The 26,482-nt window shown below is 38.9% G+C and overlaps 1 protein-coding gene across 4 annotated transcripts in view; it reads right to left on the bottom strand.

Moving 5' to 3' along the window:
* CDC42BPA (CDC42 binding protein kinase alpha) overlaps positions 1-26,482 on the bottom strand; it is a 319,972-nt gene that overhangs the window by 116,103 nt on the left and 177,387 nt on the right. For all 4 annotated transcript variants that reach the window (XM_084624867.1, XM_084624865.1, XM_084624866.1 and 1 more), the window contains exons 7-12: positions 17,778-17,871; positions 16,692-16,892; positions 15,849-16,097; positions 7,963-8,042; positions 5,538-5,704; positions 1,181-1,303 (exon numbers count right to left, since the gene is read on the bottom strand). In XM_084624867.1, coding sequence (XP_084480993.1) covers positions 1,181-1,303; positions 5,538-5,704; positions 7,963-8,042; positions 15,849-16,097; positions 16,692-16,892; positions 17,778-17,871 — 914 coding nt within the window. The remainder of the gene's footprint in view (positions 1-1,180; positions 1,304-5,537; positions 5,705-7,962; positions 8,043-15,848; positions 16,098-16,691; positions 16,893-17,777; positions 17,872-26,482) is intronic.

The following is a 26,482-nucleotide window of genomic DNA, read 5'->3' as shown; positions in this document are numbered from 1 at the left end:
AGATGGATCTGAATTCTAGAGTTCAGCTCAGGCGCATTTCTTGGAACAAGTGGTGTTTTCCATGCAACAGAGCACTATTAATAAATTTATGCTTAATCCCTAAAACCTGGATATGTGTTTTACACAATATGAAATTTTAACCTTCCCCCCACAACAAGGCTCAGTTGTCATAGTTATTTGATTCATTTGTCTCCACTTGTTTTGGACAGAAAAAGCCTTCCTGCAGAGCTAAACTCTCAGAAAAAAGTACCTACACATTAGGATATTTCAGATAAAACAAAAATCTTATCTTTTAATGTCATTCCACTACTGCAGCCAAACTGCTGGATGCACTTTAAAATGGTAAAGAAAACTATGAGACTGCATACTGGCTGACACACTGTTGATTTTAAACATATTTTAAAGCAAGTATGATTATAATCAGAATTATGATCATAGCCCATTATGCTTGAAATATCAGGTGCCAAATTTAACTCACTCAAGAATTTACCGCACGCTCCAACGGCACCAGATTACTCAGCGAGAAGGATGAAGTGATATAAATATGCTTCCTTCCAGTTTTTAAAATTTGCTAAGGCTGGAAGGACACAATATAATCACCCTTCTTGGGTTTACCAGTTTCACTTTATTGCTTAAATACGATAATACAGCAAGGGATGGGACAGCAAGAAGTACTATTGTGCATACACGTATGCCTGTGACTTTGCAAAAAAACCTGCTGTACATTTACAACAATTAAGGCAAGTGAAAGACTTAATCTGTTCTTGAGAACACTGTTAGAAAAAATTATAGCAATGCAAATTAGAGTTGAGGTTTCACGGCTACTATTTTAGGGCCTGATTCATAATCAGGTAAATTAGGAATAACTCAATTTACGTCAAAGGAGTTACAGTGGGCATAATAAGTAAAGGTGAATCAGGTCCTCAATGATAAACGTGTACAAAATGGCAGACATATAAATGTAACAGAATGAGAAGGAAAATGTTTTTCTCAGTAATTACTGCTGAATGGTAAATTTAAGATGGGACATCAAAAAGTAGATGCTGTCAATCTTATGAAATCAGCATTAGGTTGAAAAGGAGTGTTTTTCTCAATAACAGTCGTTTTTTTCCTTGTTCATAACAACTTTGTAAGTGCATCTTTTCCACTGGAAGATTGTATGTAAATACTTGGGACTTACCGGTTACCTGTTTTCTTAACTTTTCAATTTCTTCTTTTAAGCTTTTAATTTCTAGATCTTTGCTTGCTGTTATTGGACCATCCACAGTTGAATACTGTAAAGCCTGGACTGTCTGGGTAGATTCTAAAAACAAAGAAGAGTACCATGAGATAAGCCTTCCACACTTCCCCAATATACTCTTTAAGATGTCAGAAGAAAGTGACACTATTGATAAATAGAGAATTGCACAAAATTGTCTCTATACCAATGGTAGAAGACTGGAAAAAAACAGGAGGAACTGAAAATTCATACTGAAGAGAAGAAATTTTACATACTTGACCTTACTGATTCCAGCTGCTTTAACTGGAATGTCAAAAGCATTGATTATTGATTATAAACTGTTCAGGAAAGATAGCACAGGTGGAGAAGTGACACTCTACACTAATGACACAATTACAAGTAATTGGTAACTCAGAAGCACAGGATCTTTAATACATATGGATCAATGTGTTAACCAGCAGACCATCAAATCAAATTAGAGATCAGGATGAGTTACTCCATAAACACCTGTCTTTAATGTGTGTGGAGGGGAAATTGTGGTGTTACAAGGCACTTCAATTTGGTAAATGCATGCTGGAGGTTTCATGCAGCCACTAGTAAAAGATCAGCAGAGTTTCTAAAAATTATAGATAATTTTCTAACACAGAAAATATTACATCCAGCATGAGGGAGGGACATCATTATAATCGATAAAGATGAATTAATCACTGGACCAAAAGTTGGTGGTTGCCTAGGGACCAGTGATTATGAACTGATTACATTCAATATGGGCAAACAGAAGACAGGTCCAACCAGTAATATACATACTTGGTACTTCACAAGGGGTAATTCCCAAAGCTCAAGAAAATTATGAGTGAAACTGATCGAGAGGAAAAGCTTAGACAAAAAATGCAAATGAAAATTGGGAGATTTTTTAAGCAGAGTTTATTAGATGGCTAAAAAGCCATGATTCCACAATCTTCAACTAAAAGTCCATCCTGGTTGGGGGTGAGGGAAGACAGAAATTATAAATAAAAAACAATATATACTAAATTGAAAAAAGGGGGAATAGATAACAATTGATATAAATTAGAAGTTATGATGTTCAGAAAATTGACAAGGAAAGCTAACGTCATCAGGAAAAAAATCCATAGATAGCAGGGCTAGGGACAAGAAGTTTTTTAAAAGTATACTAGGAACAAAAAAGATGGTAAAATGTTAATCATGAAGAAAAGGCAGAGTGTTCAATTAATATTTTTGGTCTGTACTGGAAAGAAACAGGACGGTGTGGTTGTATCACATGGGGATGATGAAGTAATGGAAGTTACCCAGTCTAATAGGGTGCGACAGAGTGAACTGTCACATGGGGGTGGTGGGAGGGAAGGAAACCAAAAACAAAATACCCAAGCAGCTGACTCTAATTAGTAGTCCTCTCAAAGACTGCTGGGAGTGGAAGGGGTGTGGGCCTATATAAGTTAGATCCAGCTCAATCCAAGGAGGAGAGAGAAGGATGAGGCAGTGCTCTGGAAGACTGGAGCTGTATCTAGACGTGCCTAAGGAAAAGAATCAGGGGCAGGAGATTGAACAAACACCCGCTGAGCAAAAACTGGGTTTGGGGAGAGTTGGGCAGAGGCTGGGGCTTGCCTCCACAGGAAACGATGGACTTACTGTGGAGGTAAAAAAGCTGTGGAGAAATGGAATGAAGTATTTTGGGTGCAAATGATGATGATGATAATTAAACACCCTTTTGTGTCTATCACTGCATTCTCTCTAGCTCTTTTCTGAGGGGAGGTGAGGAGCGTTGTCTGGCCCTGTGTTTTGTGGTGGTCAGGTCATCCTGCCTCAGAAAACCTGGATAATTTGCATTCAAGAATCCTAAAAGAGTTGTCTGAGGAGATCTCTGGCCCTCTGATGTTAATTATGAATAACGCTTAGAATATCATGAAAATTCCAGTACACTAGAAGAGTGCTAATGTTGTGCCATTATTCAAAAAGAAAAGCAGAATGACTTGGGAAACTACAGGCCCATTAACCTGACATAAATCTGGGCCAAAATAATGGAAAAGCTGATTTGGAAATCAATTGATAAAGAATTAAAAGATAGGAATATAATGAATGCCAGTCAACATGGTTTTATGGAAAATAGGTCTTGTCAAACAAACCTGATTACATTCTTTGATGACATTACAAGTTTGGCTGATAAAGGCAACTGTATAGGTGTACTATATTAAGACTTCCGTAAGGCATTTGACTTAATATCACACAACATTCTGATTAACAAATTAGCACTATACAATATCAGTAAAACACAGTCAATGAATTAAGAACTGGCTAACTAACAGATCTCAAAAAGTAGTTAATGGGGAAATCACAGAATGGTGTTGTTTCTAATGGGACTCCACAGGGATTAGTACTAAGCTTGATGCTATTTACATTTTTCATCAATGATCTGGAAGTAAATATAAAATAATTGCTGATAAAATTTGCCAAACCGGGATGAGTTTTGGCTCATTCAAGCAAAATGTGTTTTAACACAGTCAAATGCAAAGTGATACATCTAGGAATAAAGAATGTGGATCATACCTCGGAAACTATATCCTGGAAAACAGTGATGCCAGAAAGGATTTAGAAGTCATAGTGGACAAGCAACTGAACATGAACTCGCAGAGTGATGGTGTGGCAAAAGGGGCTAATAAAGTCATTTGATGTATAAAAAGGAGGAGGTTATTTTATCTCTGTATGTGGCACTGGTGAGATCGATATTGGTATTCAAATTTTAAAAAATATATTGAAAAAACTGGAGAGGATACAGAAACGAGCCACAAAAATGAGGGCTGGAGAAAATGCCTTACAGCAGGGGTTCTCAAACTGTGGGTTGGGACCCCAAAGTGGGTCACCACCCCATTTTAATGGGGTCACCAAGGCTGGTATTAGATTTTCTGGGGCCCGGGGCTGAAGCCCAAGCCCCAGTTCCTGGGGCTGAAGCCGAAGCCCTAGCCCCACCACCCAAAGCTAATGTTACATGCCTCCAGCCCAGGGCAGAAGCCCTGGGGCTTCAGCTTTGGGCCCCTCGCCCGGGGCAACAGAGCTCAGGCGTGGGGCTTGGGCGGGCTCGGTATTTGGTCCTCCCTCCTGGGGTCATGGTGCAATGAAGTTTGGAGAACCGCTGCCTTACAGTGAAAGACTTAAAAAGTTCAATTCATGGGGAGAAAGTACAAGGTACTAAAGGGCTCTTTAATATACCAAAGAAATGCATCACAAGAACCAATGGCTGGAAACTGAAGTCAGACAAATTCAAATTAGAAATTAAGCACAAATTTAAACAGTGAGAGTGATTAACCACTGGAACAAATTACTCAGGGAAGTGGTAGATTCTCCATCTCTTGATGTCTTCAAATCAAGATTGGATGCCTTTCTGGAAAATATGTGTTAGCCAAACATAAGTTATGCTTTAGTCAAAGACAAGTTATTAGATTCAATAAAGGGGTAACTGGATGAAAATCAATGACCTGTCAGACTAGATGATCTAATGGTCCATTCTGGCTATAAACTCTATGGACCTATGAAAAGACTGTCTGCTGAGGTATATTAAACAAACACATTGGTTAAGCTTTCAAACACTGGTGCCTAAATTGTGGTTACAATAATGTGTGTGCGCTCACAAAAGCGGGAAATGAGAACAAAATAAAGAAACAAGGGATACTTCAGAAAATCCAAACAATCCATACCATTTGAATGCCTCTAAAGAAGAAAGAACAACATACTGTACCTTACACTTAAAGATGAGCCTTGCTTTGTGAGGTTGTACACTAATTTCTGTATTATAGCTTTCCCTGCCTCTCTGTAAACAGACTAAGGGTCAATGCCGTAAAGACCTACACATGTGAATATCCCCACTGGCATCAGTGGAATTACTTGCATACATAAAGTTAAGAACAAACTTTGCAAATGTTTTTGTAGGATGGGGACTTTAAATCATACAATTTCCACTTGCAAAGTGCCAACACATCTTCAGTAGGTGCCAAATACACAAATCTAGATTCTCCCCCCTCCCACCCCCCAGATTATAAGTATGTAGTGTCCACAGCTGGAGTAATAACGAACCCATGGCTTCAGTGAATTCAACAGATTGTAAATGGCATTTATGGGATGCTTTAGGAATTAAAAAAAAATTTAATGTCATTTATCAACAGAAATAATGAAGCAGATTAATTTCCAATGGGAAGGATTCCAGGAAACAAGTTTTAATTTTTTTCCATAATATTAAAAGCACTTCACAAAAACTACAGCCTAATCCAACTGAAAGAAAGTGACAAAATGGTCTTTTTAATTGCTTTACCTTGCAGTTTTCTACTGAGTTCAAGTTTTTCCTGCTCCAGGCGCCTTATTCTCCTCTCATAAGCTTCTGTTGCTAAGCTATCCTCCAAAGTCCTTTGAACATTGGCATCAAGGTCCACAGAGGGTGGTCCAGCTGTAATTCTTAGACAACTGCGGTCTGAAAGCACACTGAAAATAGGATTTTAAATGTTAGTTAATTTTAGAAAAATAAATAAAATTAAATTAAAGCAGTTGGCCAGACCAGTAAATGATTGTTTTAAATTTTTCCATCACAGTAAAAAAAATGAACTTTCTAACCATTGTAGCAACACAATTAGGGAAACCAACATTAGTACTTTGATATCAATTGTTAACGTATTATTATTAGATGGAAATTAGTGTATTTTGGTCGTCTCCTCTGTAATTAATTTTTCACAGATTTCTAACTTAATTTCCCCTTTGTAATGTTTGTTTTTGAAAAAATGGCAATTAAGAAATTTCAGAATTTAAAATGGAGACATTTCTAGATCCTTCTCATGAAGACATGTATGTAACTATATAATGAAAGTGCTAGGAACCTGATTTTGCAAGCACTTACGCACACGCTTAATTTTATTTAGATGAGTAGTTTATCTGAAGTCAGTGGAACGTCCCATGTGAGTAACATTAAGCACACGTTTGGCAGAGCCTTGGCTTTTTGGTACACTAGTATTTATTGTACCTCTAGGTAAATACTGACCGAAGTTAAACTCAAAACTTGCAACAGTTGTCACATTCATCTCAACAGTAGCTAATGTCAGATACTACTAGTAAAAAGTGAACGAAGACCTTACTCTCTTCTTCAGTTCCTCCAAAAGGCTCGCTTCTTCTAAGAAAATTATAAACTCTAGCCAACATAGTTAAACAACTTCTTGATTCCGTTAATATTTAAGGGGCATGAAAGGACAGGAAAGAAAATAATTTAAAAAACAGTTAAAGCTGATACCTTCTCTGGGTCTCCCAGTGCATCTTATCTTACCTCTGTGTGTCTTTTAGGGTGAAATTCACATGTTGGCTGGAAGCTAGAATAAGATCTTAAAATAGGCCTTATGTGGGGCACAAACCTTGTGCCGGCTCTCTGCACAGGACTAAATTGCACCCATAAAGTATGTCTACACTGCATGCTTCTTTCAGCAGCATGTAGAATACATACATACACGCCCTCCTAGCACGGGTATAAACAGCAGTGTAGCCAGTGAGGCATAGCTTAGGCAAGCAGAGTAAAGACACGCCTGAAGGGTGTGAGTATGTATGCAAGTACGTACCCTATGCCAGCGCTGAATTTGTAATGAAAGAGGTGCTGGGGCTCAGGCAGTATTTTTACTTTCATGACTGATGGACGAAGCCCAGAGGTGCCAGAGCTAAGAACTGCCAAGTCTAGAGGTGCCAGGGCTTAGCCATGACACAAATCAAGCACTACCCTATGTGCTCTATATTCACCCAAGCACTGTCCCCCTCGCTACACTGTTATTTTTAGCAATGTAGCATCCTGTTACCTCCCTGCTACTAGAGTCTTTCCCCATCACAGGAAAAGACTCCCCCCAGCAGAGAAAGGCTCTGGGAGGGGAAAGGCTTCGGCAGCTCCACCACTGAAGAGCCTCTTCTTACTGCAGGGAAAGGCTTTGACAGCTCCCTGCTGCTGGAGCCCATCCTTGATGCAGGGCAAGACTCCGGCAATGGGGAAAGGCTGAGCCTTTCCCCATGTCTCCCCACCTGCCAGAGTTTTTCCTTGCCACAGTGAAAGGTTCCAGCAGCAGTGAGCTGTTGAAGCCTTTCCCCAGCACTTCCCCTCCGCCAGAGTCTTTCACTATCTGCATAGCTATACACTGTAGCATTGACACAGCCTGCTTTTCATTACAGCATGTAGCTACTGGTACACTACATGTCACCACCAATGATGTGTAGTGAAGACATAGCCTGAAGCTAGGTCTGCACTACAGTGGCATTGCTGCAGTTCACCGCTGCAGTGTAGATATTTGCTACAGTGAAGGAAGGGGTTTTTACGTTGCTACTCCTAAATCTAGGAGGTGGTAGCTAGATCAATAGAAGAATTCTTCTGTCAACCTAGCAATATCTATACCAGGGCACAGGTTGGCTTAACTATACTTCTCAGGGGCATGAATATTTCATATCTTTGAACAATGAACTGAAGTCAAGCTAACTTTTAGGTGTAGATCAGGCCTAAGAGAATTGGCTCCAGGCAGGGTCTGATTTTAGATGTGTCCTACACAACTACTGAGCATATAATAATCTGCTTAATAAAACCATTTTCCTCAACAGCCAAGTGCAGTTGTTTCTACATGCTCTTTATTTTATAGGTTTGCATAAACTTGTGGCACACAACAGATCAGAAGTTTAGCACATTGATATATCCACCACACTTTAACAATTGAAGAACTCTGACTTACCAGCTACTTGTATATGTAAAACCCACAAATGGCAGATGGTGACCAGAAAATGCAGTATGTGTTGGTGGAGGCATTGTCTCCTAGGAGATAAAAGAACATCTGGGTAAGCTGAATTCTACCAATTTGGAAAAACATTACTGGATAGTATTGAGTCATCAAATGTTAGTGCTGCCATTTCACTAACCAGATCCACAATGATCTTTATTTGAAGATTAAATATGAAATAGCAAAATCTAAATCTGGCTTTGAACTAAAAATACAAATAGTTCGCAGCAAGAGGACTTTTTATTCAAATGTGGTATCATTAAAGGTTATTATGGAAATTAAAAGCTGGTTCATTATTTTCTTTCTCCCTAAGGATTCCCAAAGATGCTGTCAGATGCACAGAACAGCATCTTGTATTCTTCCCTTTACTTTCCCTACCTCTTGAGTCAACTTGTTCTCCCTCTCTGCAGTCTGTCAGTCCAACTCCTGAGATAGCCTAGTGATTCTCCTAGAAGGAATGTCACTCAGAGTTGTTGCTGGAAAGAATGACACAATAGGATGCTCAAACTCCATCAATGGACTGAACATGCTTCCTTCACAGTGCTTCTAGCTCCTGCCAGCCCAGAAACAACATACCAAGCTCAAGCCTTGAGCTCTGATCCTCCGTGTACTAACACTAGGGGCTAGTCTACACTAGACTGTACAGATGTACTGAGCCGCTGTAGTGCTGCTTCTGCAGACACTCTATGCTGACAGAAGAGAGCTCTCCCATCAGCATAATTACTCCACCTCACTGAGGGACAGTAGCTAATGTTGGCAGGAGAGTATCTCCTGTTGACATAGCGCTGTTCACACCAGCGCTTAGGTCAGTGTAAGTTACGTCACTCGGGGTGGCTTTTCCATACCCCTGAGCGACTTAAGTTATATTGAAGTAAGCATTAGTGTGTACAAACCCTAAGATATCATGAGGCCACACAATTGCAATCACTATGGGGGGGTGGAGAGGGGTACTCCAAATGTTGTAATATCCTCTTCAATAACGGTGCAAGATTCATGCCTTTACACTCCCATTTACCTCCCAGATTTTCTTATGCAGCTGCATTCTATTACATCACCTTGCTCACCAGAAAAAACTCATTTTGAAGAAGAATATTGACTTGAAAGCTCTAAAAGGGCCTGTCATTTTAAGAAAGAGTTAAATTTTAGGAAAAGATGAACAAATGTAAAGGTGGAAAGCAACTCTCTACATGTGTTTTTTATAGTTTTGCATGCTAAATCAAGCAGGAAAAGACTGAGAATAACATGTTATTCAGAAGAACCAAAGCCATGTTTTAATGACAGTTTTGGATAGCATTACAGAAGAATCTTAACACTTTGACCCTCGGAATCAAGAATTTCTAGCCTAAGTACTGTAATAACTTTTCAGAGCTACAGCTTAGTACCCAACAGTCCACAGCCTTTTAGTGATTATGGATGAGTCCTCGTGGTCATTGATCACCAGAAAAAAAAATTAAAATTAAAATGTGTGAACTATACAAATTTTAAAAATGAATGTCAAAAACTATACAGTACTTTCTTAATTAGCACAATGGGCACTGTAAAATCTAAAGGATGATTGGATAGAAATAGGCAGTGAGAAAAGAATTCCTTGATTTCTGCATTCTTTTCTATCCTCATATTTAGAAGATTTACGTTTGGAAAGCACTTTATCTAAATAAAAATTTTAAAAAAATAACTAATCCATATTTTTGGGGAGTCTAATAACCTCTGATTGCATCCCATGTTTAATTTCAAATTCTAGTACGTGACATCTAATTAGAACACTCATTGGTATGTACAAGAATTTCTATGACTATACATGCATGTTTGCTTTACAATCACTATTGCAGATAGTTTTCATATGCTCTCAGTCCCCTTCTGGGGTTCATAGCTTGTATTTGGGGTAGAAGAATCCCCTTCCAAAACTTCATATCAGCTGAAGTAACAGTGAACAAATCATTCCCACTGATATATGAAAATTCACCGATCAGGGAGTAGTAGGAGTTAGAACGAAAGAAAGCAAGTTCAAAAATTCTTATGGAAGTGAAACATTCTTTTGGTCATGGGCAGAAATTTAACGATGGAAAACATACTTCAACATGCAAAAATCAAATGGTTGAAGACATTGCCCATAATTTGTCAGTTCCCAACTCCCTGCAATCCCAGACCATTTCTCCTTACTCTCATTTGGAAACCTTTATACTCAGATAACAGAAATAGTGACAATGGCATTAGATCATTCTAGAAGATACTCTTCCAAATTAAACTGGCAATCAAAATTTGGAGAAGCCATGTTTAACAGGAGATGATCTTTTACTATGCAAGCAAAGAGATTTGGTAAATGGTTCAGGAAGCATATCAGAAGTTTGTAAAATTGGAATTAAGATTCATAATATCAAAATTTGAATTATTCCACTTACCTGCACACAACCCCTCACAATAATGACTGTACCTACTGAGTGTGATATTTTATTTTTTACTGTGAAGCGACATATTTTACAAAAAACAGCATCATAACAACCTCTTGAGTGGAATATAAACTTAGTATAAACAAGCCTCAAACATTTTAGTCTGGAAAGTACCAACATAATGCACACTAGAATTTAAAGGAACACATAAGTAATTTAGAACTGAAATTAAGGTTTTGCCTTAAAAATAAATAAAAGGTGGTTACAAAAGGAGACATTCATAGATTTGTTAAGAAATTATTTTGTTTTAATTCAGCAAATACAGTTTTAGGCCTCATCCTGCAAACACTTATGCACATGCTTAATTTTAAGCATAGTCTACTGAGGACTAGAGTGACCACGGCTGATGGTGTCGCACCAGGCATCAGATAGTGAAGTTCCCAAATCTGGCTCAAGCCTTTAAATCCATGTTGCTCTGGGATGGCCCTGCAGGCAGTGCCATGCAGGGTCAGAGCAAGCACCCCTTTGTGTATTGACAGAGAGTTTCAGAGCACAGTGTGGATTTTTTATGCATCCTGATGATATAGCCAAAGAGCAGGTAATACAACTTTCAAATGTAATGAATGACTGAAGAAAGCCCAAACCTCTACAAGACTGACATTTCACACAAAGTCAAACCACGTTATGCTCAGGATTTGGCTCCTGACAGCGCATATGGAATGTCTTTAGACACTCAAAGTCTGCCTGTGAGAGGGTCCAGGTTTCTGACCAATACAGCCACACAGATAGGATATCAGTTTGATAGATGCTAAACTTTGTCTCAGGACAAAGACGTTTGTGTCTGTAAGCAAGACAAGGACTTCACGCAGGAGGAGGCAAAACCTATTCATTGAAGAACATCCAATTTGCTATAACCATTTAAACTCTACTTGCAGTCCAGGTAGATGATAGCCTAGTCAATACTCTTCGCAATCCTTGATCCCACCTTTACCAGAGATTCTTGTGGCCCAGCTCCGAGGTTCTGTATCTTGGTCTTCTGCCATGAGATATTCAACTCTATCACACAAGTGACATCTTGGAGATCTTGGCGAGTGACTTCTTCACAAGCAGGCAAGCATTGTCGACATAGTCCTGATTGGTGAATACTTCTTGACCAAACTTGATTCAGATGTGCAGCTCAGCAAGTCCGAATATCCAGGCAATAACTCGACAGAATAGCACCGGGACAAGAATGCATCTCTGCCACACACCAGTTGTTGCTTAAAAGTGCCTCGGAACCAGTGGACATTGCTCTGCATCAACTTTTCCTAAGTGTGGGCATCAGGCAAAATACCAGCAGAATGGAAAGATGGCATCACAGTGTCCCTGTAGAGGAGCAAAGGATCTCACACTGAGTGTGGCAACTATAGGCAGACATCATTATTGTCAGTCCTTGAAAAGGTCTTTGCTCACGTTTTGCTTGGTAAGATGCAGCCTCTCCTCAAGAAACCTTGTCATCTTCAGCAACCAGATTTTGCTCTTAGGCAGTTGACAATAAATGCTGTCTCTAGAATTTAACCACCTGCTTTGTGTGGTTCATATCATCATCATCATCAAAGCGGCTTTACATTTGGTCCACAGGTCACTGCTTTGGCTCACATTGAACAGAATGGAGTTCCAGATGATCTGCTAAATGTGGTGCACAATCTTCACTCTGGTATTGGTGCAAGACAGCATGTTGGTTCACAGCTTTTGCCACATTTTTACCCAGTGAGAATACCAACATACTTAAAGTTAAGCACATTTGCAGAGCCAGGGCCATAACGTTTTGGAGGTTTTTTTGGTGGGCCGGGAGGAAAAAGACGGAGGTGAGAGATGGACTTTGGAAGGAAGATATATTTGAATGTTCTCAGGTGATCTGTGGAACCCAGATACACTACAGATGTACTACTGCACAGTATCTGAAAGGGTAACTGATTGGTCTCATCTCACAATTACTGCAAAATAGCTAAAAATACATTGGATTTAAAAAAAAAATCTTTCAGATCTAGTAATTTAACGTTGTATTAACAACAATTTCTTCATTAACAATTGTGCATATTATTACCGCAATCTTGAAAGGGTCCGTTTTAAAAATAATGTCAACTTAGTATAAAAGTAGAATTGAGTGGAAATTGTCAAGCTTTGGCCCCAGGTTCTACAATGGGATACGCTAGCACAGACCACTGCAATGTCCTACTGAGGTCATTGGGACTCCACAGGAGTGCAAGAATCCATACTACTAGACCACATTGCAGAACTGGGACCTTTGTTTCTACTGTCACAATAAAACAAAGTTCATTTCAAAGCAGAAAGGGGTGGCGGAAGGATTAAAAGAAGCGATCACAAACAGTCTAATGAAAAGATGACATAAAGGAGATAGGATAGTTATCTTCAGTTATGCAGCTGCAAAGTGATAGATGCAGTTTTAAACCCTTGCAGGGTTTCTGAAGCCATACACTGATGTTTTGTGGACTGCTGTAAAAGGATCAAGATATAAATTTTCTGCAATTTTCAATATACTTATGCTGACAGTACCATAAATTTAATCTAAACATATCACAGTACATACAAAACTACTATATTAAACAAATGTTGTATGAAAAGGTTGTAGAGTCAAGCACTCAAAAGCTAGAAAATGCCAGAATTAAGGTAGCTGTGCAACCTTAACTTTACTTCCTTGTGCATATGCATGAGTATACAGTCTCTAATTACATCATATATTACTTTTCCATAGGTTCCCTGCTTCATTCAAATGTACAAGATGGACAATTATCAGTAAACATGGCAGCTACTTAATATTTCCTTTTATCTCCAGGATTGAATGTGTGGTCCCTTACCTCATTTACTGCACAACATCCAAATCCTGCACCATATAAAAAAATTATTAATGTCCTTGTGGACTTTACTATGGCATGACCATAGTATCTGAGTAACTTAGAAACACTAATGAATTTTTCTGAGAACACCTCTGTGAGATAGGGAGGTATTATCATTCCCATTTTGCAGATGGGGACTGAGGCAAAGAAATATTAAGGCCAAAATTTGCAATAACATTTTTTAAAATGTCCATTAATTTTGTGTCAGATTTTTCAGAGGTTCTGAGAATCCACAGATGCACTTCAAAAGGAGTTGGAGGGCTCAGCACTTCTGAAAAGCAGACCTAGGTGTTTCACATTAGGCACCCAGAAAATTAAGTCTAAACAATTAGTGTCCATCTGTGACAATTTAAGTGACTTGCCCAGTATCACATCAGATGTCTCTGGCAGAGCCAGGGATAGATTCTAGTAATATTTGGTTAGAGTCAAATGACAATCAGAGGACCACTGTTCCTTTCCTCCAGAGATCCTGCGGAAAAAATTGTATGTGATCAGGTACATGAAGGCAGTATAACATATATCCATACAGGTAACCTTAATTCTGGCACTTCTACTTTTGAGTGCTTGACTTTGCATACTTCATGTTTTTTAACATATATCTTTGTATTTAAGTTTAAAAAAAACTTCGAAAAATGAAAAAACAAATAATCAAAAAAACTTATGTATAACTGTAGACATTCCCTACACAACCTGACTCTAAGACCTTCAGCTATATAGCACAGATCTCTACCACTTGAAGGGCCTTTCCACATTCCATTATGACAAAAGGTATGTTGATGCAGGAAAACAGCAGGAGCAGGAATTAATTTGTCTCTGTCCTACCTGGAGGTTCATGTCAGTTTGGCTGCATCAGAATAATACAGAACACTCAATGGAGCCTGGGAGCATATACAGTGCAGCTGGCATGTCCCACAAATTCAGAAGCAAGTGCTGAACAAGCATTACTGCACATGTGCAAACAGCAGATTTTTGTGACTTATAATAAATCTGGGTGTATTCTCACAGGGACAGCTAGAGGCATCTCTCTGATGCTAGGACTGACCCCTCACCAAATTTCAAAGTTCCTGTTCAAAACCATGGAATTGCTAAAACTATTAAATAAATGACTTGACTTTTTTTTAGCAGGGGTTAAACTACTTATTTATTATCTTTCTTCTTGAAAATAGCTGAACTGTTTTCACTCAAACATTCAAAAAATTCAACCTGAGGCAGAGATCAGGCACGGAAAATTTCAGTTACAATGATTAAAAATTGGTACAATTGTGAGTCATTTTGAGTGGAGGATTATAATCCACAATGATAGAATAATAAAATTACGTGGACATTATTCTTTATTATTCTGGACTAAGGGTATGTCTACAGTGCAATTAACCACCTGCACCTGGCACATGTCAACTGACTTGGGCTCACAGGACTCAGGCTATGGGGCTCTAAAACTGTGGTGTAGACATTCAGCCGCAGGCTGGAGCCAGAGCTTTGGACCCCCATGACATCTGGGCTCTAGCATGAGCCTGACCATTTGCACTGCAACCTCACAGCCCTGCAGCCCAAGCCCAGCAAGCTCAAGTCAGCTGACACCTAGGGGTTACAGTGGACGAGAAGCTGGATATGAGTCAACAGTGTGCCCTTGTTGCCAAGAAGGCCAATAGCATTTTGGGATGTATAAGTAGAGGCATTGCCAGCAGATCGAGGGAAGTGATCATTCCCCTCGATTCGACATTGGTGAGGCCTCATCTGGAGTACTATGTCCAGTTTTGGGCCCCAAACTACAAGAAGGATGTGGAAAAATTGGAAAGCATCCAGCGGAGGGCAACAAAAATGATTAGGGGACTAGAACACATGACTTATGAGGACAGGCTGAGGGAACTGGGATTGTTTAGTCTGCGGAAGAGAAGAATGAAGGGGGATTTGATAGCTGCTTTCAACTATCTGAAAGGGGGTTCCAAAGAGGATGGATCTAGACTGTTCTCAGTGGTAGCTGATGACAGAATGAGGAGTAGTGGTCTCAAGTTGCAGTGGGGGAGGTTTAGGTTGGATATTAGGAAAAACTTTTTCACTAGGAGGGTGGTGAAACACTGGAATGCGTTACCTAGGGAGGTGGTGGAATCTCCTTCCTTAGAAGTTTTTAAGGTCAGGCTTGACAAAGCCCTGGCTGGGATGATTTAATTGGGGATTGGTCCTGCTTTGAGCAGGGGGTTGGACTAGATGACCTCCTGAGGCCCTTCCAACCCTGATATTCTATGACTCTATGACACGGGTCAGTCACAGGTGTTTAATTGCATCGTAAACATACCCTAAGTGTCTCATCCTGCAAACATATAAGTATATGTGTAACTTTCTTCAAGTACCCACACTGACTTCTACACAACTTGAGTAAATTTATTCATCTTCTTAAGTGTTTTCAGGATCAAGCCTCATTCCTTGGATGAGCATTTGTATCTACTTAGTACACAGCAGGCAGCACCAAAGCATTCTGAAATTTCAGAGCCAAATTTTGGAAACCTCTCTAACAAATGAAGAAAATCAGGATTTGGAAAAATGTCAATCTTAGACTTACAGAGTTTTTTAAACAATCGTCATCCACATCAAAGTTTGATGTATCAGTTGGACTACTGACTTCAGGGATGTAAGGTGCTTCACAGTTCCGAATGTTATCCCATTCAATCCCAGCAAAAAATGGGTGGTTCTTAAAGTCTTCTATCCCATTTTGCCCAAGTCGATGCTCCCTGCTGCAAATAAGCCTTCGAATGAGGTCCTTGGCATTTTCAGACACATCTGTCACTTGTGCAGGAAACTGAAACCTCTCCTTAAAGAATAAAACAGGAGGAAATAGTTTATTACCAAGAAAATGTCACAAAAGTCAGGTTCCTTCATGATTGTTTCTGTACAGAAAAATAGGGCTTTGCAAATACTCAGGCTCTTACTGTTAAATGAATGCAATAAGCTTCTAGGAAAAAATCTTCCCCAGACGATAAAAAGTATTGAAAATGCTATAACTGTCTCCTCCTTTTTTATTTATTTAAATGTCTCATGTACATTTTTGGATTGTATCTTTGCCTCCAGGTGGAAGAATGTTTAAGGATCTCTTTCCTAAGCCAAAAAATGGATCCACCAGCAAAAAACAGAACAAGAAGATGTAGCATAGCCAAGACTTACTCCTTGGAGTGAACTAATAGTCACCATTGTATATCCAGGTTTTTAGTTTTGGACTATCTTATTCAAAAGCAAAGCCAGTTGCAATTCATAACCACAAAATGTACTGTATGGAAACCAAATTTATATTTAAGATTTATGAACATGAATACGATCATTACATAAGAACTCTCTTTATAAACAGACCTTTACGCTAACCCTTTTTATTCACTAAAATTAGTTCACAAAAAATAGAAAAAACACTAACTTTGTGGTTCATTATTTTCCCGTAGGTCTCCACCAATGACTCTGCATAAAAGGGTGTCTCTCCATAAAGCATTTCATACATGCAAACACCTAGGGACCACCAGTCACACTCAGGTCCATACTTCCCTTTTCCATCTTCCATGGCCTGCAGGATTTCTGGAGAGATGTAGTCTGGAGTTCCAACTGCTACCGAAGACTGGACCTGGGGAGTTAGCATTTCCATGAGTAAAAATGACATACACAGTTACAGACAGTAGTGCCGGGGGTGGAGAGAGAAGTTGAGAGGTATCACGTGCATATGTAAGTTTATAATTCAAATTATAAACAGTGAATTCTAATACAAAAAGGGGGTTTCTAAATAACAATTGAGAAAAAATGTTCTCGTGTCAAAGCCACTTCAGTGTTTCAAACCTAAAGTTCTGAAAAAATTTATTGGGTATTATAATAATTTACTTTTGTTGTGAACTGTGATGAATGCCAAAAATAAGGCAGTTTCGAGCTTGCAGTTATTATCTCCCTGATAATCGCACACGTTATTAATTCAGATGCTTTGTAACACTTCAGGGCATGACTATCACACTGGAACTACATTCTTGTCAGATACACCACGCATTGTATAAGTTTAAACACAGCACTGCAATAGGATGAAGTGATATCAATGGTACCTGATTCTGCTTCTGCCAAAGCCCTGATCTGAGTCCAGTGAAATCAACGAGTGCTTTGACTGACTAATGATTACGGCATGAGGCTCAAAATTGAGTCTTACACCTTTCCAATGGATATATATTAATTTTGATTATATGCCCTCCCTTTATTAACTTTTTTTAATAAAATGAAATAAAAATGCATTTAACAAAGACAGAATTCAAATAGAATGCAGATATATTCTGAACTGAAACCAAATACTGTAAATACTTATAAAACTGTACAAATGCTATCACTGTCATTAATAAAAATGTGCACTTAAAAATGACATTTCCTTCACAAATAGGACTTCTTTGTGAGCAGAAATTTCACTGGCAAGTAGAGGACAGAAAGGATAGGTGGTTGAGGGGAGGTCAGAGCTGTATCATTCTTTCTAATTTACCGTTCCATCTTCCATCAGTTTCAGACAAGAACCAAAATCTGCTAACCGAATATGTCCATTCATATCCATCAAGATGTTGTCTGGTTTAATGTCCCTGCAAATGAAATGTATTCAACAATTAGCATGAAGAAAAAGCATAATGCATCCTCCTGAAACTTTGAAACTTGTTTTTTCATTCACTGACAGTGCAACATCATTAGACTGAGTGTAGTGGCTCACTACATGACTTTATTCATAAAACACTTGTCATCCAGTCATACATATAGTTGGAATTTTTTCAGTGAAGCATGTGGGGATTTAACCATGTAACTCCCATTAATCATAATAATCCTCATGTGGTCAAATTCCACACATCACAGACAATTTACACCAGTATACATATAAAGAAAACAATGGCAGAGTGTCTGCATAGTCCTATGCATTCCTTATACTGTGCTATTATCTAATACTTTACTGACATAACAGAGACGTCTAAATCACTTCAAGATGTCTAGAGGAGTACTCTTAAGTGACATACTGGCACTAAGCTAAGAAAACATCTCCCATATGTAACTGTGGAACAAAGTTACAACAAATAATTTGTGCAGTATTACGATTTAGCATCTTTCATCTATACACTTCTGGATTTCTACTATGTATTCCTACACCTAACACACACACACTCTTTTATTCTAGTTCATATTATCCACTCATAAGGCTAGGTGGACATTCAATCTGGAATTTCTGACAATGCCATTTCATAGACCTGCTGAAAGGTCTCTGAAGAATCCTGCACTAGCTTACAGCCTGCCCTGTTGGTGATACCCTTGTGAGTAGTCAACTTGTGTTGGTTTGAGAACCTACATTTATTTTTGGAGTCATGCACATTTAAAAAAAAAATCTATTCACACAAACCAACAAACCACGAGCACACAGAGCTACAGCTCTCCTGTAAGAAAGCAATGGTTTTACAAACCCCACATGAACTCTGAGAATATGTCATTTAACATTTCTTAAGCATAAACAATTAATTCAAGAAACCTGATGACCTGCCAGCCTAGTGGTGGGACTCGTGTATTATATACTGTAAGCAGCGGGATTGTAGGAACAGATGTCTTGTCTAACCTGACAGCCAGAACTTGGCGGCCATAAATAAATAGGGCCATGTTCATCATTGGCAGCTTCATGGAGCTCAACCCACATACGTCAGTAGCGTCTTTGATTCTGTGTGTGCTGCTTCTGTGACACCATTGGCCGCAATCATTTCATAGGAGTCAGCTTAAGTCAGTGGCGATTTGGGATCTCTGGACCAGAAGTGTAACTCCATTGCTTGAAGTGGCATTGTAACAGATTTACCCCAGTGTAATTAGGAACAGATTTTGGACCTTCACTTCCAAAGGTCCTAGTTACAAAAGTACTCCCATGAAATACCTCTAAGAGGGAAAAGTGTGGAGAAAGTGAGGGCCATAAAAGAATAAATAACTTAAGGAATTTACACCATAAACTCTGTTAAAGTACTGAGTTTATCTCAAAACTATAAAAGCCATGGGATTTAGAATTATGATTGACATCTAATAGATTGCAGGAGTTATTCCTTACAATTTAGTGGGGTTTTTTGTGGGGGGATTTTTTTAAAATTTTTGCGGGGAGAGGGGGAAGGTGGAAGAGGAAAGGTTGTGGGGTTTTTGTAAAATGTTAAATTTAAAACAAGTTCAAAATATTTTTAAAATATGTATTAATTGTACAGCTCACTTTGTACTTAAGACAAATTTTTAAGAGTAATAAAAACTGTGATTAGCTGTTTGTGAATTTTTATTTCACCAAATTAGGTTTTGGTTCTGTGAGGGATCTGCATAGGTAGAGCCCTGCATGGATATAAAATTTGAGTCCACATCCATCCGCGATTTGCAAACTTGGTTCACGGATATCCGCATCTGCGGATATCCATGGATATCAAGACAATATCCGCATATTTGCAGTGCTCTATGTATAGGCATAAGGTCTATCCTTGCACATAGATTTATACAGTAAGAGAGTAATCCTATAAAGGTGACAGTTTTTCATCTGAGGCTTTAATGTCTCCCAGGTAACTGAGTACACAGGGAATCTGAAATTCATAGATTAATTGGGCCCAAATTCTGCAGCGGACTGTGTGAGGGCACACCCATATGGAGTCAAGTGCAGAACTAAGACCTTGGTGGTTAGGCATGTGAATGAGGTCCAAATGTAATATATCTTTTAACTATAAAAATAACACAATACAAATAAATAATAATTAAAACACAATTACAGCATTTGCCCATTAAACTGCATTTCTCAAAAATATGACAAGGGTATTAAATTCTCATCCTACTCTGACCCAAAATATTCAAAAGGAAGACCATGAATTGACTGCCACAGCATTTTAGCTTTCAAAGATTTGAGCTGTTTATGAGGGATAAGAACAAAATAGGAAAAATTAGCAACTGAAAATACTAACTTTATTTCATTCTTATAACAACATATAAATGATTAACATATAAATTAGAGACAAGGTGGCTGAGGTAATACAGTCTCTTTTATTGGACCAACTTCTGTTGGTGAGAGAGAGATGAACTTTCAAGCTCACACCGAGCTCTTAGACTCCTTAGCTCTACTTAGTTGAAGAAGAGCTCTGTGTGAGCTTGAATGTTCATCTCTCTCTCTCACCAACAGAAGTTGGTCCAATAAAGGATATCATCATACTTAACTTGGATCTCTAAAATCCTGGGACCAATATGGTTACAACAACACTGCATTATTCACAGGGTGAGACCTTGGCAAAAAGTAAACTGAATTATTCACAGGCTGAGTCCTTAGTAGGCTATGCTATACCTCAGAGAATTTTTTTAAAGACTGATTAATAAACCTTTGTAATTAAAGGTTTATAATGGAAAAGATGATAGACTCTATAGCACTAAGGGTAAGATGTCAAGCTTTACACACTTCAGAATAATGAAAACAGTACCAGTAAGTTTCAGGAAGCTACTGTACATGAATAATACATTTTATAATTTGTATTAACTTGTTATAGTTTGTAACAATAAAAATAGGGTTAATTTATTGTTTTGAAGGGAATTTATTTTGTCAAAAACTGGTTGCTCTTTAGGTTCTGATACTGCACCATTAAAGTCAATGGAAGCATCTTCCACTTCAACGAGTGTAGTATCAAGCAGAAAAGAAATTAATGTAGATTTATACAGATGCTAACATTTATTATGGTTGAAACTGACAAAAGTACATGTTTTCAGTTTTCTGTCTACTTTCACAGATCGAAGCTCCTGACTCAATCATGACATACATTAACAGAAACACTTCTGTAAAAAGCAGAACTGTCCCTACAGCTCATTCCTCCTGACTGTACCTTTCAAGGCAGTCTTTTGATTTTCACAAAGTTCTCAGATAAAATTATTACTGGACGTTGGTCCACTGGGTCCCCTACTTCACAAAAGTACTTGGAAGGGAACTCTCACTACTGAAGCTGTGAAGTTTTCATATTGTTTATGCCTAAACCCTGCCTAGTCATGGAGATTGGTAGAAGTGCAAAGAATGGAGCAAACAGCATGCCAAAAGACAAGACGACGGTGGACATCCAAGGGGATCCCAGATTTCAGACAGCTATGCAAACCTGCAACCCCCTTGGCCACTGCCCTTCAAGCTCTGCTTTTGACTCAGAAAAAGGATACCACTAAGAGTACAGGATGGAGAGTTAATGTTGCCTTAAATATACTCAGTACAGTATATTGCAAGTATAGGTTAATACTGTGTTATCCTGGGTACTGCTGCCAGTGTGGGTAGCTAACTTTTTAAAGTATAATTGGTAAAACTACAAAATAGGCACTTCTGACTCAACTCAAATTTAAAAACCAAACAGTCTTAGATCAATAGTATTTAGATCTTACTGTGTTTGTTAGTCATATGCAGAAAAACACGGACTTGGAAGTAAAATACACAAAGTAAAAAGCTCTATTTTCACAACATTTAGAAACAGCCACTGGTTTGGGTGACTCAGTCTAACAAAGAGCTCCTGCCACTCTAGAAACACAGCAAATGCATTTATCAAAGGCAAGCAAGTATTATTAGATTTCAAATCTCAGAAGAGGGCACAATAAATAATGGCTAATTCTTAGAGTGTAAACTGAAAGAAGCATTTGAGCATCCATTAAGCAACATTCTTCAGTCCCAGTTTTGCAGAATGTTGCTGACGCTATATGTCAAATAATTACTATTGCCAGTTTGAGATTTTTTTAAATGTATTTATTTTTACATTGTCCCATCAAAGTACATTTCAAATAAAAAAAAACTGAAACATGCTACCAATGTCTTGGGAACCATAATTCTGGTGTGAAATGATTTGCAAAAAGTAAATCTAAAATCAAATTGCATTTCAAAATCTGGACCAAGAACAAGTTAAACAAAAAACAGAAAGTACCGTTGAGGCACCGTTTACCCAAGTCATCTATCTTTCAAGATATACCCAAGAGTATTAAAAAAAAAAAATATGGACAGCGAGTTCACAGATTCCACAAAACAGAACCAAGAAAAATCTTGCTGTGATCGTCAGTATTACACACACACACACACACACACACAAATTACAGAGGGCACCGAATATACTGTGGCTAAATACTTATTTTTAAGAGCCATTTTTGACACCAGGCCAAATGTTCATGTCCCACAGGAAGGTGAGGAAAAACACAATATACTTCAAGCTTTTTCTAGTCACATCTCTGCTTCATCATTGACACACTGAAGTAGAGATGGCAGCCTTGCAGAAGAAGCAGGGGGCCGAGTCTACACAAACCAGAGGCCAAGAACTGCGGATGAAACCTTGGGGGAATCCCAATCAGATACAGGGAATGGTTGTCCCTTCATGAGCCTCTTGCCCTCCTCTTCCCTTGCAGCAGGGCCAACCACTGTGCTGTGCTACCATTACCTACTCCACCACAGAGATTCCTACATAATCCATGGGAATCTAATCCTGTGAAAGAGGAATTAAGACTGGAGTGACCAGATGAATCCAATTTTTAAAATTCTTTCCATTTCCTATTAGTCACATGGGTAAGAATGATTATTTTTCATAAATATAGGTAGCCAGATCCGCAACTTCAGTAAATCTGTGTAGCTCCATTGACTTCAATGGAGCTAGGCCAGCTGAGAATCTGGCCCAACATCTTTTGGGTGCTTGACTTTGCAACCTTAATAATGTTCTTTTAACACTAATTTTTAGACTAATTTCCTAAGCTTTTAAAAAAATCAAACTAAAAAGAAATTTCATCAGGTTAAATCATATTGACAACCATATATGTTAACAGCAGGATTGGAACCTTTAAATCCACCACACAGATCTCTGCCACCTGAACTAATGGAGTAAGTGATAGCAGTAGTAGGTTATCACCCTCTATGTGGACTAGTACAAGAGGAGGAAGATACCTACGCTTTGCCAATAGGTTTCACAGATATTTGCTAACAGCAGAAGAATGTTGAGACTCAGGATTTTGAGTTCCATTCTTGGTTATGGAGCGTGCACCAGTTATTACAGATCTTTCTGTTCTTGTTTTCCCCCAAGCCTGACACTTCTGACCCAGAGCTCTCTCTTCCTCTCTACCGCACCCTCCCTGACGCCTCATCCCAGTCGCATCACCTAGCCACTCCTCGTCTCCAGTCTCAGTCTCAGTCCCAGTCTTCTCTCCACCCAGCATCCCCTTCAAGGCTCCTTCTTCCAATCTCCTTACCCACTCAGCTCCAGTCCCTCTGCCCTTTCCTCAACCAATCTCAATCTGCCCCGCATCTCCCACTGGCTCCTAGTCCTCTGACCCCTGTTCCTTACACACAACTGGCTTCTGGTCTTCTTGCCTGGCCCGTCCCAGCCTCCTCTCGCACCAGCTATTCATCCAATCTCAGTCTTCTCCTCTCTCAGTCCCCACCTACTCCTGTTTCCATATCCCCCATTCCCAGTCCAAGTCTCCTTGCTCAGGCAATCCCAGTGTCTCCCCAATCTTTTGCCAGCTCCCAGCATCTCCTCCTGACCCAGGTTTCTTGTCCTTAACTATTCCCTCTACACCACTCATTGCGGTTGAGGTTTTGGCCTCTCTGCATTTGAGTCAAGTGGCTTCCTCCTCCATGGTACCTGGGGACTAGAAGGGAGAACATTCAGCACAGAAGAGACCATCTCCCTGCTCTCTATTCTGGTGCCCTGCACTACTGCTGACTACAGCAGCCAGGAGCAGCAATTACAAAGAAAGTCCCTCTCAGCCCCTGCAGCTCTGGGATGGAGCCTACCCAGTACCGAAAGAATCTTTGGAGAATGTAGCAGTCAAGTTCTAAAAAACATGTGCAAACTGAGATAGTCCGAAGGCTTAAATCTTGGCCAAATGTGGATGTTTTTTCATGAGAACAGCAAAAGGCCATGAAATGTTGTAATAATTTTTTTCATCATAAGCAAAGAATGTAATTTTTTCTCATCACTTCTTTGAAAATGGCTGAGCCATTTTTGTTTTAGGCAGAACCTGGGATGGAAAACTTCAGTCCAAATGGTTAACATTGGCAAAGATATAAGCAACTGAAACAAGGTTTTACAGCAGGAGTGTTCAGCGCTAACAGCTCCCCCTATATTATCACTTGGGGGTGCTCCCAGGATCCTTCACAACAACAAAACTGAATGACTCTTCACAACAGACATAGAAGGTTTAAAGAGAGAGGTTTCATTTGTTAATATTTATAAAACATTTTGAGATCCTGCGATCAAAGGTGCTAAAGAAGTGCAAAGTGCCAATATTACCTGGGTAGTAGGCTACATACAGAGCACCTGTTCTTTACAAACCTTTCAATCCTGTCAGGGGCTTCAAAAGAGAGATCACATGCTACTCTTAAACAGAAAAAAAACCCATTTAAAAATAGGATTTATTTGCAAACCCATTCTGTAAATCACATTTATAGTGGGAAGAGATGCTGAATTCAAGAAGTTTGATAGCATGGTGCTGTATGGAATCCGTAACCGACTCTTGAAGAAGCCACACCTTGTTCAAGAGCAAAGCAGCCCTTTCCCACCCAGTTGCATGACACACTGTGCATACAGGCTCCAGGGGTTACTTCGTTATCTTGAGTTGCTACAAGTACTTCAAACTGACAGCAAAGTAAATTAAAGGGCATGCATGCTCAAACTATCAAAGGAAACAGTACAACTTTGTGCCTTTACTTCCGCTTCACAGCAATGTCATCTTTGGGTGTGATCTGACAGTAAAGTCTAGATTTCTATTTGGAATGAGTGATATATGAAACTCAAAAGACCCAGAAGTTTGGAGCACGAGACCACCCGTAAGTACAGATGCTTATGTAAAGTGTTTCGGTCTGCAACATGAGAAACAATCATATGACCTACTGAATGCCTTCAGCTCCTGTGAATTGCAATGGGAGTTGTAGGCACTCAGCCCCTTGTAGTAGAAGCTTGGCATTGCACAGGATCAGAGTCACGTCTGGAAACGTTGTCGGAAGCGATTGTCCATGCGATTTTAGGTACTTCCTGTTTCTGATCAGCCTGGAAATACTGGGGGAACACCTGCTTTCATGAGTATTTTGTAAGCTTGCTTCCAGAATGAAAATAAAAAGCACTGAGGCTTGTGAAAAAAAAAAATTTAAAATATTAACAGAACATTTTTGAAACCTCATAATAGAGTCTGGTTTAATTTGCGATTTGGGCAAAGCTTCAGATTGAGGTTTGTTTCTCCGAATGGGTTCACCCAGCTCTCTTTAAAATGAGATTTTCTTTAACCACAAATAAAAGATTAGTCACTTTGAATGCTGTGTTACTCTAACAGTGTTCTGATATGAGATTATAGTAGGTGTTAGAGAAATCAAAATGAATGGCAATAATACTACTAATGAACCAGACAGAAATTCTGTTTGTTTACTAAGGCTCAAGAATAAACTGTTCCCTATGAAATTTGGTAAATCTGTAGCAGTGTTTTATATCAGTCATTAAAAAATAGCCTAATTTTATGTTCTGAAACCATTTGACTAGGTTCATTTCTGAGACACAAAATTACTACAGAAACACTAAGAACTTAGCAAATTGGAAATATGTATTATAATCGAATTTTAAGTAAAGTTAAAATTTGTACAAAATTCATTGCAAATGCTGGCATGTAAGACCCAAGGGAAAGCATATCTGTCAAGAAGACAAAAGCAATTATGTAATAATTGTTTTTCAAGTATAGCTTCATTATGGGGCTGGGACTATAATTTCCAAATGCAAACAGCACACCAGGTAGTTTATTTTTCTGTGAAGCAATAATGAATATTGAGAAATAAAATATATTTCCTACAGCTCACATATTTGTTTTTCTGGGTTTTCTAGAAAACCAGAAATCATGCAGGTAGCAATTTACTCCTGCTACTGTTATGTTTATTGGACTCTTAAATCACTGAAGTTAAGTTTATTGCATAATTATGTTGGTGGTATCAAAGTCTGCTCAGGTATTGAGGTTCACCTGCATCACTCTACAAGTAATTGGATAACAGAATCCACCTGGAGAACTGCAATAGGAAAACAAAGATTAAAACAGCAAGAATCTTAATGAGTTTCATCTCTCTCTCTCGCTCGCTCTCTCCTGGAACAAGTGTCCCAGAATGGCTATGAAGAAGTGTCAGAGAGCACTATTACAAATGATTATGCCATTGGGCCAGCTTGCAGACATGCATATTAAATT

The sequence above is a fragment of the Lepidochelys olivacea genome (assembly GCF_965140295.1).
Source record: "Lepidochelys olivacea isolate rLepOli2 genome assembly, chromosome: 3".
Lineage (NCBI taxonomy): Eukaryota > Metazoa > Chordata > Testudines > Cheloniidae > Lepidochelys > Lepidochelys olivacea.
Note: the sequence above shows the minus strand (reverse complement) of the source record. Positions and strands in the feature narration are given on the sequence as shown.